The sequence below is a fragment of the Eleutherodactylus coqui genome, chromosome 1 (genome assembly GCF_035609145.1).
Source record: "Eleutherodactylus coqui strain aEleCoq1 chromosome 1, aEleCoq1.hap1, whole genome shotgun sequence".
Taxonomy (NCBI): domain Eukaryota; kingdom Metazoa; phylum Chordata; class Amphibia; order Anura; family Eleutherodactylidae; genus Eleutherodactylus; species Eleutherodactylus coqui.
The window spans coordinates 536,018,296-536,035,439 of NC_089837.1; the positions used below are offsets into that span (position 1 = coordinate 536,018,296).

Consider the following 17,144-nt stretch of genomic DNA (forward strand, 5'->3'; position numbering starts at 1 on the left):
AGCACAGCAGCATGGTGAACAGCTGACTATCACTGCTCCTGGGTGCTGGGGCACCAGCAGTCTACTCTTGTCTGTCTTGTAGATCAGCCCACCAGTAATTTGCAACCATAAAGTGCAAATGCCCCATGTTTCTTCATACGATGCTGGCCACACATGGGACACTTTTGGCTCTGCAGGCCACAGGGGTCATTCACACCGCACTCAGAGGTCTGGGATGAGACCATAGGCTTCTACTAGTAATACGGAGACAAACGAGGCTTCGGATTGAGTAGGATTTTGTTAGTTTCCAGCATTCGCACCAGACAGATTTGCGCAGTCGTCCACATTATACAGTCAGGCAGAAATGCAAGAAAAAAGAAAGAAACCTTCTGAAACTGAGAGCCTCGTGGTCTCCGTGGATGAAGGACAGCCTGCAGCTCCAGCTGAATGCTGCTGCCTGTGGGATGTAGACCGGTGGGGAGGATCCTCTGCTCTGCGCCCGTCGCCCACCAGCTGTTATTACATGGGCAATATAATCGGCGGTCATCAGTGGTGATTGGTCTAATGGCCAGTGGCATCCCTTCTACGAGGCCACGTGAGCCTGCTGCCTGCAGATGCGAGGGGTCAGGGGTCACAGCATCTGATGATAGAGCGAGTGCTGGGAGGGGTTACTGCCCAGCCCAAAGTCCAGCATGGGGGTCACTTATTACTTGGGACATTATGGGTGTTGCTATTACTACTGGGCCACTAACGGGGGTGCTATTACTACTAGGATCATTAAAGGGGTTGCTGGCTGGCTGGAAGTCCAGTAAAAGGGTCGCTTTTATTACTGGGGCCACCATCACTACAGAGGCCATTGAGGGAGTCACTATTACTATTGGAGCCACTATTATTCTGTCACTTCAGACAAGTCTTAATGGTTTAAATATTGTGTATGATCACTCCAAGTACCTGTAAAATGAGTCTTTTTGCCCAGGGGTTCACCCTACGCCTCAGACAGCATAAAGGCTTGGGGTGCTCCTGATAATGGGACCCCTTTAGGTGCACTCCGGTGGTCTCAGTCTTCTATATATTACTAGTCAGGAGACACTTTATTTTGACAGTATATGAGTTTATTGTATTATGGTTCAGCACAAAGTGACCGGGTAAGAGTGAGCAATAACGTATGGTAGAAGCAGACGATTATATAAATTTAGTACATTGAATGGGAGGGCAGCATTGGCATCGCTCTTGAAAGGTGGTCTGGGTGTGGATCTAGCAGTCTAGGAAGCAGGATGCGATGCTACTGGGGCTCAGGGCCATCTTGGAGGACAGCGGTAGCATCGCTCTTGGTAGATGGTCTGGGTGTTGATCTAGCAGTCTAGGAAGTGGAACACTATGCTCTCAGGGCTTGGGGCCACCTTGGAGGATGGGGGTGGCATCACTCTTGGTGGATGGTCTGGGTGTGGATCTAGCCATCTAGGAAGTGGGACGCGGTGCTCCCAGGACTTCAGGCCACCTTGGAGGACGGCAGTGGCATCACTCTTGGTAGATGGTCTGGGTGTGGATCTAGCAGTCTAGGAAGTGGGAAACGATGGGCTCGGGGCCACCTTGGAGGATGGCAGTGACATCACTCTTGGTAGATGGTCTGGATGTGGATCTAGCAGTCTAGGAAGTGGGACGCGATGCTCCCAGGGCTCGGGGCCACCTTCGAGGACGGCGGTAGCATCGCTCTTGGTAGATGTTCTGGGTGTGGATTTAGCAGTCTAGAAAGTGGGATGCAATGCTCTCGGGGCCACCTTGGAGGGTGGTGGTGGCATCACTCTTGGTAGATGGTCTACTTGTGGCTCTAGCCATCTAGGAAGTGGGATGTAACGCTCCGGGGACTTGAGGCCACCTTGGAGGACTACGATGGCATCACTCTTGGCAGATGGTCTGGGTGTGGATCTAGCAGTCTAGAAAGTGGGATGCGATGCTCTCGGGGCCACCTTGGAGGGTGGTGTTGGTATCGCTCTTGGTAGGTGGTCTGGGTGTGGATCTAGCAGTCTAGGAAGCAGGATGCGATGCTACTGGGGCTCAGGGCCATCTTGGAGGACAGCAGTGGCATCGCTCTTGGTAGATCTGGGTGTTGATCTAGCAGTCTAAGTAGTGGGACGTGATGCTCTCAGGGCTCGGGGGCCATGTTGGAGAATGGCGGTGGCATCACTCTTGGCAGATGGTCTGGGTGTGGATCTAGCAGTCTAGGAAGTGCAACACTATGCTCTCGGGGCCACCTTGGAGGACGAGGGTGACATCACTCTTGGTAGATGGTCTGGGTGTGGATCTAGCCATCTAGGAAGTGGAACATGATGCCTCCGGGAGTTGAGGCCACCTTGAAGGACGGCAGTGGCATCACTCTCGGTAGATGGTCTGGGTGTGGATCTAGCAGTCCAGGATGCGGGATGCAATGCTCCTGGGGCCATCTTGGAGGACAGTGGTGGCATCGCTCTGGGTAGATGGTCTGGGTGTGGATCTAGCAGTCTAGGCAGTGGGACGCGATGGGCTCGGGGGCCACCTTGAAGGACGGCAGTGGCATCGCTCTTGGTAGATGGTCTGGATTTAGCAGTCTAGGAAGTAGGACGTGATGCTCCCGGGGCTCGGAGCCACCTTGGAGGGTAGTGTTGGCATCGCTCTTGGTAGATGGTCTGGGTGTGGATCTAGCAATCTAGTAAGTGGGACGTGATGCTACCGGGGCTCTGAGCTACCTTGGAGGGTGGTGTTAGCATCATTCTTGGTAGATGGTCTGGGTGTGGATCTAGCAATCTAGTAAGTGGGATGCGATGCTCTCGGGGCTCAGGGCCACCTTGGAGGATGGCGGTGGCATCACTCTTGGTAGATGGTCTGGGTGTGGATCTAGCAGTCTAGGAAGTGGGACGCGATGCTCCCGGGACTTGGGGCCACCTTGGAGGACAGCAGTTCCTCTACATTCTTGTAGTGGTAGAAGGATGGACCGTAGAAGAGATACAGCCCTTCACTGTTACACATAGCGGCATCCAGTTCGGCGTGGATGATGGTCTGGTCTTCTCCACTGCATTTCCGAGTGTTGAGATCCACCAGGGTGAGCTTGTTCCCTGTATAAAAGTGAAGGCTGGTCAGTGGATGCACACACAGGGGCGGATGGACTAATCCTGTCTACTTGTTAGACTTACACTAGTCTGAAAATATTATCACAGTGGCTCCTTCTGGATGATAAATCTGGAGATCTTTCAGAGTCCTTTGTAGAATTTTACACCACATATCAGTTATTTAACATCAGTGTTTGCACCAAGATGTTGTCACTATTTTTGGTGCTGTGTCACATTTCGGCCACGCTCTTCTTGCAAAGCCACACACAATTTCCAAACCACACCCCCTTTCTGGGTGCCCTGAAAAAGTGTCTGAAAGTGTCTAAAACAGGGCCAGATTTACAAGTGTGCCTATGGAGCACTGGCTCCAGGCCCCACATTCCCCTATGTTCAGGGGGGGCCCTGGCTGCCTCCTCTTCAGCTGGCTGAGGGGGCCCCAATCATTGGTCCTCACCGATTCGACAGATTCATTGACATCCAGTTAGGCCCAATGGTGGTTTAAAAAACACCTAGTACCTGCCGTAACCCTGGAAAACATATCAGAAGGGCAGTCCAGGGTGGCATTAAACCAGAAGGGAAGTGGCAGAGTAAAAGTGGCAGCTTTGTCTAATTATGGGGGCAGAAAATATTGGCATTATTATCTAAATGGCATAAAAGGCAGCATTATTAAATACGGGGCATAAGAGGGGAATTATTTATAAAGCGGGGCAAAAAAGTAGGCATTATTAGCTATGGGGTCAGTTGACCTACACGGGTAGAAAAGAAGGCATTTTTAAAGTACGGAGGCTGAAAGGGCAGCATTATTACTGATAAGTGCAGTAAAGAGGGCACATTTACTGCGTGGGGTCTAATTACTATTTGGGGCATGTGGATTGTGTAGAGGTGTGGAAAACGTAGAGAGGAGTCATTGTGATGGTCTGGGCATGGATAGAGAAGAAAAAGATAACGACACCAGTCAAAGAGGGCGCCACCTGTGATCGGTGGAAGCAACTGCACTGTAACCACTATCATTATGTACAGCTAATAACTGACTATTATGGGGACACTGGCAAGCACTATTACTGTGAGGGGGGGGGGGGGGTACAATTAGTGCGGCCTAAAAATTTGGTGTGGCATCCTATGTGCCAGAGGATTAATTCAATAGTAAGAGTTACCATTGGGAGGGGCAGACCATGGGGGGGGGGGGGGGAGATCATAATGGACTGCCCTGTACTGTGGGCAGCCTTAATCTAGCCCTGGTCTAAAACACATCATAGACGTGGTGCTGAGCATCTAAGACATTTGGTGTAATGTAACGACTGCTAGAATCCGGATGCCTTCTTGCATCTATAGGGTCCAAAATCCACTTTGTGTTGGACTATAAGCTACATATCAGCCAATGAGAACAATTTGCTTGATGCACTGATCCGGAGTTGCATCATGTCTTATACTGCAGTCACATCCAGAGCTTCCTTCAGGCTTCTGCTGAATGATACCAGTTCCATCCGCTCAGTGGTCTCCGAGTCTTGGATACTCTGTGGACCGCTCCTCTTCAGGCTTCTCTATTCTCTGCGTCGTCTTTCAATTGTCTGGTGTTTTCTTTTGTGACCATTCCAAGAAGCATGTCTTTGTCCAGCAAATCCACCCTCATCACGTGACCAAAGTAAGTCAGTCTCTGTCCGGTCATCTTGCCTTGCCTGCAGTTAGGCCCAGTGGTGGTTTTAAAAACACCTATATACTCGCTTCCTACACAGACACAGACTTGTATAAATGGCAGAGGTGGGTAGCGTTGTCAAAAAGGAAGCTAAAGGTCGATATCAGTATGTCTTTAGTTGAAATAGCAGAGCAGTAGGCAGGAGTGAAGCTCAATCAGGGCTTTTATAGTAATTCCTAATCAGAAGCAGGACGGGGCCAGGACCGGGAACCAGACCATGAGTACAGGATGATGGCTAAGCTCAGCAGGGGAACTGTCCAGATGGCTGGATGGCTAAGCGGAGAGAGCAGCCAATTTGAGAGCACAAGGTCTTGAGTTTGAGCCCTGATAGTAGTCCCCCTTTGAGGATGGCCTCCAGACATCCCAGATGCCAGTTTCCCTGGGTGTTTCCAGTGGAACTCTCTGGCAAGCCTTGGAGCATGTATATTTAGGTCCAGCTCCAGGAGTTCTCCTCTGGCCTGTATTCCTGCCACCGCACAAGATACTGAAGTCTTCCTCTATATTTTCTGGAATCCAAGATTTTTTCTATGACAAACTCGTTGTGACCCTGAGCCTTCACAGGACGAGGACACAGTTGTTGTCTTCCCATGAAGGTATTTTCCCAAAATGGTTTTAGCAGAGATACATGGAAGACGGGTGGATCCTCTAACTGCCTGGGAGCTTCAATCAGAATGCCACCTGGCTGACCCTTGTGAGACAGGAAGGGCCAAATTAATTTTTATCCAAGTTTAGGAGAGGATATGTGGGCCTTCAAGTTTTTCGTGGACAGCAACATGTTTTCTCAAATCCGAAAGGTAGGACTGCTTGGTGGTGTCAGTCAGACGCTTTCTTATAGACACCCTGAGCTTCCCAAAAGGCCTGCTTCAATTCCACCAACGCCGACAGTCTGTGATTGACAGTTGGGACAGAAGTGCTGATAGGAAGACCAGGAATAAAGGCGAGATGTATACTGTAGTTGAATGGGCATAGAACAGGCTCTGAGCGGTTCAATTATGTTGGGCATTATTATAAGTGAATTCCACAGTTGATAAATAATTCACCCAGTCATCCTGAAGATGGGAAAGGAAACAGCGGTCTGGCCATTAGATTGAGGACAAAAGGCAGAGGAGAGACTCGCGCCAGTTCCTAGGGGCGTGCAGAAGTGTTTCCAGAACTTTGACATGAGCTGCACCCCTCTGTCAGAGGCCACATCATAAGAAATGCCATGTAGTCGGAAAACTTCCCGGAACATCAACTCTGTGGTGTGCTCAGCAAAGGGAATTCTTTTCATATGGACGAAGCGAGCCATCTTCGTAAGTCAGTCCACAACAACAAGAATGGTAGTCATTCCTTTCAAGGGCAGGCAGATCCACAAAGAAGTCCATACACATAGATCCCCATGGCCTGGATGGGACTGGAAAAAGTCATAGGAAACCCAAAGGATGAGCCTGTGGCGTCTTGTTCTGAGCACATGCCTCGCAAGAGGTGACATACCTCTTCACATCCCTCCTGCAGGCAGGCCACAAGAAGGAATGAAGCAGAAGTTCCAAAGTTGTTTTTTACCCCCCCAGATGACCAGCAAGCTTGGAATCATGGAACAGTTTAAGGACTTTGAGTCGATCAGCCTTGGGGTCATATAGTTGGTCTTTTCGCATTCTATAGTCCATTCTTAAAAACAAGCTCCACATCCTTAGAGGGATGACTTCGGAAAGGGTCATTTTCATATCCTTCTTTAAACTAAGCTAGTAGGTGTTCTGAGTGAACAATGCTCAAAAGAATTACTGGGGACAGAATAAAGCAGTGTTAGACCCCCTTTAGGTTCCGAAAAAATCCTGGACAAGGTGACCGCCTTGCCATTTCTGGAACCGGGTCTGTAGGAAACAACAAAGTTGAGCCTGAAGAAAAACAGGGTCAATCGTGCTTGGCTTGGATAACCTCTTGGATGTAGGGAGAAATTCTAAGTTCTTATCGTCATCTTTCCAGGATGTGTCTCCATCCAGTGAAAGCCACCTGATGGCCAGAAGTTCCTTGCTTCCGATGTCCTAGTTCTTCTCTGTGGGTGACAAGGTATACGACAGAAATGCACAAGGATTTAGTTGCATCTTATCTCCGACTTGTTCTGACAGAATACCCCTGCTATGGAGTCGAGGGGGGTCCAGCTTCACAACAAAAGGCAATTCTAGTCTTGGGTGGATCAGCACTGGTACAGAAGTGAAAAGGGTCTTTAGTTTCCCCAAAGTGATCTGTGCCTCCGGGAACCAAGAAAACACTTGTTCTTTTGTTTGTGAGGGCATTGATAGGAGAGATGACCTTCAAGAAATCCTTAATAAATCTGTAGAAATTCGCAAAAGCAATAAGGCGCTGTACATCCATTACATTTCTTGGAATGTGCCAATCAGTGATGGCTTTACACTTGCTGGGGTCCATACTCAAGCCGTCTAGAGAGATAATTTTTGTGTTAAGGTTGTACATCTGGGACCTGTGGTTCTACAGGTTTCCTTGTGCACACCTTCAGAGGTAGGGGCTAATTGATCTGGCTAGGTGTTATATTCTCCACCAGTCAGTCCCCCCTTGTCTGCGGGGGAGATTGTGAGAGATTGCTGGTGATTTTAGTTCTTCACTGTTAATCCCACTCAGAGCTGGTGTGTACATGCTTGTCTGTAGTGTCCCTGTCCTTCCCTGAGGACGGTCTGGACATCTGTTGTCCCTCCCCTCCCTGCATTCTGGGGTACATGCATTGTGTAGTGTGTGGTATGGTGACCACATGTGTAGGTGCCCTCCCTATCCCTGGGCAGGTGCGGCCCCCAGACGTCTGATGTCCTATGTGTGTGTCAGATGGCTGACTCTCCATTCCCCTGGTGTGAGGACACTTGGACTGGCTATGGTTGACCATCTGTATGCCTGTGAGCTCTGGTTGGGTTCCTGTTATATGTTGAACAGCGACGTATGTTATGTCTGTGCAGGTGGCCAGACATGTGTTTGATGTGCAGTACTGTTCTGTGTTCAATGTGTATGAACATTGTCAAGTGGGGTGTGTTTATTGCATATCTCCAGGCTCCTAATCAGGGATAGCCAGGTCCCAGATGAAGACAGTGAGGCCAACTTTATCAGGACGGGCACCCCGCTTTTAGGTAGGGATGCCCCACTTTCCCTGGTAAGTAAGGGACAGGATTCCTTCTATCTGACCTGGAGAGGTGCAATTGGGCCTTGCTTTTACTATATGTGAGTGTTGCAGTTTTAAAAGGACACAATCCTGCATCCGCACGGATTGGTCCAACAGGTCTCGGAATATGTTGTTAATGAAGTGCTGGAAGGTAGCGAGAGCATTGCAGAAGCCGAACAGCATTTTAGATATTCCAAATGACCATACCTTGTTCTAAATGCAGTCTTCCACTAATCCCCTGGGCAAATCCGTAAAGGGTTATAAGCCTCTCGTAAATCTAGTTTGGTGAAGATTTTATTTAACTCCCTGTAATCGATACATGCTCGTAGGGTTGAGTCACTCTTTTCCATGAAGAATATGGGCTCCCCAGCCAGGGATAAAGGAGGTTGGGCAAACCCCTTTTTTCAAATTTTAGATGAAAGGATAAGACAGCGCCTTGGGATGAATTCACTAAACATTCAGATCCAATAGAGGCAATACCGGGAGAAACCAGGTCCAAACCATATGGAATCCAATCAATGGAGAGCTGCAGCAATGGAAAAATGATAAACCCTCCACCAACACGTGATGGAGGTCTGCATCACATTTTAGATGGGATTCTAAGTAGTAAGGATAGGATTTCCAACTAATATCCCTAAACCGGTTGAACCCTTTTGGGTATGTTAGTTGGAAATCCTATTCTTACTATTAGAATCCCATCTTTGATTGGATCAGTTGGGATTTTTCTACCCTAATGATAACGCTTGCTATCTATTTGAGCAAGACCTTGGAATTGAGTAGCCAAGTCCTGGCTTGTTGTTTCTGACAATCCTCTGTGGATGGACGTGTGCCAGTCACACTGTTAATCTACATAGAGAGTTCTGTCCACATTTCTATAATTCTGCTTACTAAAGCGGATCATGGACTCATGATCCATCTGGCAGACTCTAGACCCATGTGGGCCTGATCTCTCCACTAAGCTCAACAAGTTGGATGTAGTCTTACAAATAAGCCAGTTACAAACTCTATATACTGTGGTTATTTAGTACCCAAGTATTACAAGAGCTTGTGTGTATGTTTGTTACATGTTGGTCTCTCGTTACTAACCCTAGCAGAATATGGGCGCCCCAGCCAGGGACAAAGAAGGTCGCACGAACCCCTTTTTTCAAATTTCCATTCAGGTATTCTCGGAGTACCTTCAGCTCTGGTTCTGAAAGGTTGTAGATCCGCCCGAATGGATGGATCCACTGGGCAGCCATAGGGCCGATGGGGTGCTGGCTGGTCAGCTTTTTTCTTGCTGCAGACTTCCCTCAGATGGTAACTTCTCACTGTGCTGTTGAGGGTGAGAGTCCCCTGGAACTTATTTGGGCAGTTTGATCTTGAGATACAGCGCGGCAGCACAAGTGCATAGAGATACACAGTTTAAACACTCTTTCTTGACTTCACCAACTCCCGTGAGAGTTGGAGGACTTGGCGTCTGCACAGTGTAGAACCGGTGACGCATGCAATTGCACACTTACCTTTTCAGATGCCACAAACGGACCAGATGGATGGAGGGCTCACCCCGGGCTTCACTGTATTATATGTATGCCATATTTGCATGCGTCTTGTATTTTAATGAGTATTTATGGATGCATTTGTTTTAGATTGATTGTTGGTATTTGGGTGTGGCTATGACTGGATTGGTGGTGTAAACACTTGAAAAGGAACTTGATGCTGCCAGACCTTTTCTTTGATTTGGTCTTTGGACATGGTCCTTGTCTTAGTGGCTGTTGCATAGCTAAGGAGTCCTACCCCAGAGGGGCTCTCGATGTGCTGCTGGTGAAACTTGATTATCTTGATTTTGAGATACAAGCAGTAAAGTATGCCAAATTATGCATAGAAGGTGACCTGGGCACTAGAGGAGAACAGTGGGTGAAAACAGGAAAAGTCTTCAGGGAAGAAATCACCTCTAAGAACAGAAGTAAAGAAGAAGGTGCAGGAAGGGCAGGAGCAGCTGAAGAGGTGCCAAAGAGAGTTGGAAGACACTGAAGCAGACGGTGAGGATGATACTAGCAGCATGTTATATGTACTGAAGCAGACGGTGAGGATGATACTAGCAGTATGTTATATGTACTGAAGCAGACGGTGAGGATGATACTAGCAGTATGTTATATGTACTGAAGCAGACGGTGTGGATGATACTAGTATGTTATATGTACTGAAGCAGACGGTGTGGATGATACTAGTATGTTATATGTACTGAAGCAGACGGTGTGGATGATACTAGTATGTTATATGTACTGAAGCAGACGGTGAGGATGATACTAGCAGTATGTTATATGTACTGAAGCAGACGGTGTGGATGATACTAGCAGTATGTTATATGTACTGAAGCAGACGGTGTGGATGATACTAGCAGTATGTTATATGTACTGAAGCAGACGGTGTGGATGATAGTAGCAGTATGTTATATGTACTGAAGCAGACGGTGTGGATGATACTAGCAGTATGTTATATGTACTGAAGCAGACGGTGAGGATGATACTAGCAGTATGTTATATGTACTGAAGCAGACGGTGAGGATGATACTAGCAGTATGTTATATGTACTGAAGCAGACGGTGAGGATGATACTAGCAGTATGTTATATGTACTGAAGCAGACGGTGAGGATGATACTAGCAGTATGTTATATGTACTGAAGCAGACGGTGTGGATGATACTAGCAGTATGTTATATGTACTGAAGCAGACGGTGTGGATGATACTAGCAGTATGTTATATGTACTGAAGCAGACGGTGTGGATGATACTAGCAGTATGTTATATGTACTGAAGCAGACGGTGAGGATGATACTAGCAGTATGTTATATGTACTGAAGCAGACGGTGTGGATGATACTAGCAGTATGTTATATGTACTGAAGCAGACGGTGAGGATGATACTAGCAGTATGTTATATGTACTGAAGCAGACGGTGTGGATGATACTAGCAGTATGTTATATGTACTGAAGCAGACGGTGTGGATGATACTAGCAGTATGTTATATGTACTGAAGCAGACGGTGTGGATGATACTAGCAGTATGTTATATGCACTGAAGCAGACGGTGTGGATGATACTAGCAGTATGTTATATGTACTGAAGCAGACGGTGAGGATGATACTAGCAGTATGTTATATGTACTGAAGCAGACGGTGAGGATGATACTAGCAGTATGTTATATGTACTGAAGCAGACGGTGTGGATGATACTAGCAGTATGTTATATGTACTGAAGCAGACGGTGTGGATGATACTAGCAGTATGTTATATGTACTGAAGCAGACGGTGAGGATGATACTAGCAGTATGTTATATGTACTGAAGCAGACGGTGAGGATGATACTAGCAGTATGTTATATGTACTGAAGCAGACGGTGTGGATGATACTAGCAGTATGTTATATGTACTGAAGCAGACGGTGAGGATGATACTAGCAGTATGTTATATGTACTGAAGCAGACGGTGAGGATGATACTAGTATGTTATATGTACTGAAGCAGACGGTGTGCATGATACTAGCAGTATGTTATATGTACTGAAGCAGACGGTGAGGATGATACTAGCAGTATGTTATATGTACTGAAGCAGACGGTGTGGATGATACTAGCAGTATGTTATATGTACTGAAGCAGACGGTGAGGATGATACTAGCAGTATGTTATATGTACTGAAGCAGACGGTGAGGATGATACTAGCAGTATGTTATATGTACTGAAGCAGACGGTGAGGATGATACTAGCAGTATGTTATATGTACTGAAGCAGACGGTGAGGATGATACTAGCAGTATGTTATATGTACTGAAGCAGACGGTGTGGATGATACTAGCAGTATGTTATATGTACTGAAGCAGACGGTGAGGATGATACTAGCAGTATGTTATATGTACTGAAGCAGACGGTGAGGATACTGAAGCTGAGAAAGACACTAAAAAAGCAGAGACTGGAAAAGAGACCTCAAAAGCTGCAGGTGAAAAGAACAAAGTGACAGAAGTGTCAGAGAGTAATAAGAGTCAGTAGAGGCAGAATCTACACAAGAACATGAAGAGATTCAAGAGCATGAGAAAGAGGTGCAGCAAGAGATGCACAGTGAGAGGTGGCAGCTGGGCACGTGCCAGGTATAGAACAGGAGGAACTAGCAAAAATAAGAGAGAGATCCCTGAGCCTGGAGTATTGACCTTGGAAGGGCAAAAACTGAGATTAGGCCTACAGCCTTTATCCCGGTGGAATATGTGGCAAGGTAATTCAAAGAAAGGCCTGCAGAGGGCGTTACAGCAGGTGTTCTGTATATTAAATAGCAGGGACAGCTGTGTGGGTATGGCTGGAGGACTTAAAACCCTCATACATTCAGTCCCTGCCAAAAGCCAGGCTGCCAGTAGCTGGGTCAGGAACTGGGAGCCTGAAGTCCGGCTTGGACCAGACTGGGCCCGTCACGTGTCTGACAGGGAAGGATGCCCCCTAGATACCTAAATCTGGGGATAGAGATGGGGACCCTGCTAGTTGTGAATGCTAAAATGATGTGATGTTCCAGTGTGTTGAAGCTGAAAACCTTTTGTTGTGTGGGAAATAAAGTAGGTGAAAGAGTTTGAAGTATCCTGAGTATTAATGAGAGTGGTGCCAGCCATCCTGGAAGAGAAGATGGCGGTCCCGTATTGAGTTACCCTCAGGTCACTACAATATATATCCACACACTTACCTCTGATGAGATACAAATTACTGGAGTGCGGGCAGGTAAAGGCTGCATCTACCGCCGTCACCGTGGGCAACTCCCATTCTTCCTGTATTGCCTTGGGATATCCTGCAACTGGGATGAACAGCTCGTCTGACGTATAAGAAGTGACCTGCGAACCCTAAGAGAGAGAGAAGTCATTCCTGTTCTCTAAATGCTCTTTCACAGATGGGGGCAAACCCTAAAATCAATTTTTATTAAGTTACTTTAAATAATGGGCTACATAAGACAAATAACATATAGGACTGACAGATACAAAATGAGGTCAGATCCCCAGAGCGATAAAGGGCCAACTGTATCTTGCTGTCAAACATCAGAATAGGGTCAACTGTGGTTCAAGTCTGCTTCTGAGTGCAATGGTCAGGGATTAATCCTACTATAGAGCACATCAACCATTAAACCTGCTTAACATATCAAGAATATCCCTAACCAAGGGAGGGAGAGTGCAAGCTTAGAGATCAAGGATAGGGTACATGATCATAGTCACCATAGCTGGACGGGCCACATTGCGTGAATGCCCGATCACCGTCTCCCAAAGCAATTACTGCACTCTCAACTCAAGAAGGACAAACGGAGACTTGGTGGACAGCAAAAGAGCTTTAAAGATGGGCTTCAAGCTAACCTTAAAAACTGTGGCACAGACATCGCAAACTGGGAAGCCCTGGCCCCCAACACTCAATTTGAGGGTCGACTGTTACCAATAGTGCTGTGGATTTTGAAGAGGCATGAATGGAGGGCGAAGGAGAGAAACATATCAAAAGGGAAAGAACGTCAAACCAATCCTTGTTGGGACTGTCTTCCATTGGAAACCGATGTCCCCACTGCGAAAGAACCTGCGGATCAAGGATAGGTCTCTATGGTCACCTACGTACCCACCACTACGCCGCCATACTTGGAAGGCAATCATGCTCGGCCATGAATGATAGCCTATGATGATGATATGAGCTCTGAATATTCACCCAGTTAGAGAAACAAGTCAACATTACTCCCAGTTCTTCCACCTTACTGGTCTATAACAGCAATCCCACCATGGAAGAAATATTTATTCTGCTTCCGTAACGGCATCTATTTTGCGTTCCTACAAGTAACATGAGCCTCCACCCAAAGATTGTATCTGGAGAAGGGCTAAAAATATTGTCTGCGCTAGTGGCTCTCATAACGTGGCACCAAGCAGAGATCATAAACTACACCTAAGAGAGCCTGTGGGAGAACCCAACCGGTATAATAGGCATAAAGGCTTCAATTAGGAGCTACAAGGATGACTAGTCAGCTCCACAAAAGCTCCAGCGGGCCAGATAAGAACCAGGTCAGAAATTGCCCCTTAGATGAAGAAAAACTAATGTGAATGTAGGAGACCAAAATACAGCCAAAAATAGTCCTTATAAGGACTGGAGGCGATCCTCTATAAGGCTAGAAATAGTCCTTCATGAAGAGTGTCGAACAATCAGAACAACTAACTGATAGAGAAGATAATGGAGCAAGCGGCAGCCCTGATGGTGAGCTGACAGGTTGTATCTGGTGAAGCTCTGAGAGCCGCCCGACTATATAGCTCCAGATAGACACACCCATACAGGACTTCGTCTATGTATCTAAGCCATAGGGGAATGTACCCGGGCCAGACCTCCAATGCTTTGGAAAAGACATATTTTTCCTGCCACCAGTCCAGGTACACATTGGCATATGAGGGGGCACAGGGGCTCCCACAGCCGTACCCCTCAGCTGCTGGAAGTATTGTCCAGTAAAAAGAAATAAAAGTTGTGGCTCAAGATATACTGCAAAAGCTCCAACACAAGGCGGTCATGTCGAGCAGCCTGTGGACGCCTTTGATTGATGTAGAATGTTACTGCCTCTCCACCACCACTATGTGGGAGGAGCTATATAACGCTTCACGGTCCAGGCTAGCCGGTATGATGGGGGTCTCCATATTGATGCCATCCATACGATGACCCTACAAATCACTGGACGCTGCATATTTAGCTCTAGAAATTACTAGTCTTAAGTGACTTTGCACCTTGTCACCATGGAACGACCTGACATCTCCTGGGTGGAGCTACACAGGGGGTCATCGCAATGGGCGTGACTTATCACACCCTCTGACCTCATTATAGTATGCAAAGGCAAATTATCAGCAGTGCGGCTTGACAACTGCAAATAGTGAGGCAATGCTGCAGAGCTCAGAGAGGGTAGAGAACCAGCTGTCCATGAAGCTAAGGGCAGGAGTCAATTGTCAGAACTTTACCCAGAGTGGGTCAAAACAAAGTTTCATCACTGTAGCATAGAGGAATACATTTTGGATTTCTTTCACTGCACCTTATCTTCATGTATTGGTTGTTACATTACTGGCGACTTCCCTAGCTGGTGTGACGCGAATGGGGGCGGAGTCATGTTCCCACCGTCACCGTCCAGTTTTGCCATAAAACTGTCACTGGAGAGTGACTTTCTGGCCTCTTGCCCCAGCAAACCATTGGCCTACTTCCTCTACATTGATGACATCATGATCATCTGGACCAACACCGAACAAGAATTAATAAAATTCCATGAGAGATTCAATGCATTCCACCCACCATAAACCTGACATTAAACTACTCGCATACAGAAATCAACTTTTTGGACACCACCATAAAAATTTCAAACAACTCAATACAGACATCCCTGTACCGAAAACCGATTGATCGGCCCACATACCTCAGATTGGACAGTTTCCATCCTAAACACATCAAAAAGTCCATTGTCTACAGCCAGGCCATCAGATACAACCGGATCTGCTCCAAGCCAACAGACAGAGAGGAACATTTGTACCATCTTAAAAGAACATTTATAAATCAGGGCTACCATCCCACCTCAACTGATGACCAAATCACCAGAGCCACCAGGATACCCAGAAATCACCAGAGCCACCAGGATACCCAGGAATCAACTACTCCAATACAAGGAGAAGGAAAGAAACCATCGTGTGCCTCTAGTAGTGACCTACAATCCACAACTAGAGGTACTGAGGAAAACTGCAAGAAAACTCCACCATACCCTGCACAAGGATGACCGTCTGAAAACCATATTCCCGGACCCTCCGCTTCTGTGTTACAGGAACCTCCAAGTCTGAGGAACTTTATAATTAGGACTGCATTACCCTCCGACACACAAAAAGGAACTTATCCCTGTAATGTAAGGAGCTGTAAGACCTGCTCACATGTACTGACTGCGAACAGGATACGGATCCCCAACACACAGCAGGACTATAAGATCCGGGGGACATTCACATGTTCCTCATCCAATGTTGTGTACCTGATCCGGGGCAGTAAATGTCCTGTTGGGGGTCTTTATGTTGGAGAAACAGGACAGAAACTCAAAGCCAGGATGAGATCTCATCGCCACACGATTGAACACAGAAGAGGAGAATTCCCTGTGGCCGAGCACTTCTCTAACCACGGACATGACATAGGAGATATGAGAGTTTTGATATTGAAGGGGGGTTTCAAGTCACAAAACCACAGAAGAATTTGGGAATATAAATTGATAACAACCTTTGACACGCTGAATACGGGGTTAAATTATCCCCCAGGATTTATGGGTGAATGGGAAGTGTGAGACATTATACAGATAAGACCCCCATCAACAGTAATTCAGGGACCATAAACTTTCACTCCCTTATCAGTGTTTAGCTAAAAATGTTTGTGTATCTCTTGTAGCAATTCAAGCCTGCTGACCCCCCCCCCCCCCCCCCCCCCAGTAATTTAGGGACCATAAAACTTTCACTCCGCTATCAGTGCCTAGACAAAAAAAGTCTGTTTTCTGGTTTGCAGAATTCCTTTTAAGTGCGAACCAATCCCATCCATATCTGTGCCGCGTCATAAGTATGTGTGTATGTGTATATATATATATATATATATATATATCCATGTCTGTGCCTTGTCATAAGTATGTGTGTTATAAGTGTGTATAAATATCCCTGCCTCTTCAGACCCAATCCATGAGCCTGAAGAAGACCCCTGCGTCGGTTCGGAAGCTCGCCATTATTACATCATGTATGTTTGTTAGCCATTATAAGGTCTCACATCTACAGGATTACGGGGTTTCTCTTGCTGAGGACAATCACATTGTGGTTTCTACTAGCGGTATGTTGTAATGAAGGACTCCAATGTCATAAGTAACAGAGAAAGCACTGCGTCAGCACAGCTGCCCCGTCTACAATCAGATACCGCTCCCAATACAGATACCTTTGATAATAAAGCAGGGATTACTATTCAAGGCGTACTTTGGGGTTATAGACACACCCACCAGGATGACGCTTGGCGCTTCACCCTAATTTGCTTCATGCCAGCTTGGGGAATGCCACTATTGTTGGACGTCACGCTGATTTGCATCACTCCAGCTAGGGGAGTCGCCATTAATGTAATGATATCAAGGCGGCGTGATAAGAGAGTCATGTCAGAGCGCACTACGGGGGGACGTCATGCTTAGCATGATGACGGTGGGAACATGACTCCGCCCCCATTCGCGTCACACCAGCTAGGGAAGTCCCCA

General features: G+C 46.9%; 1 protein-coding gene across 1 annotated transcript in view; it reads right to left on the reverse strand.

The window, feature by feature from the left end:
* Nucleotides 1-1,085: 1,085 nt before the first annotated feature.
* LOC136591953 (hemopexin-like) overlaps nucleotides 1,086-17,144 on the reverse strand; it is a 46,306-nt gene continuing 30,247 nt past the window's right edge. The window contains exons 9-10 of the mRNA XM_066588561.1: nucleotides 12,591-12,744; nucleotides 1,086-3,068 (exon numbers count right to left, since the gene is read on the reverse strand). Coding sequence (XP_066444658.1) covers nucleotides 2,851-3,068; nucleotides 12,591-12,744 — 372 coding nt within the window. The 3' untranslated portion in view covers nucleotides 1,086-2,850. The remainder of the gene's footprint in view (nucleotides 3,069-12,590; nucleotides 12,745-17,144) is intronic.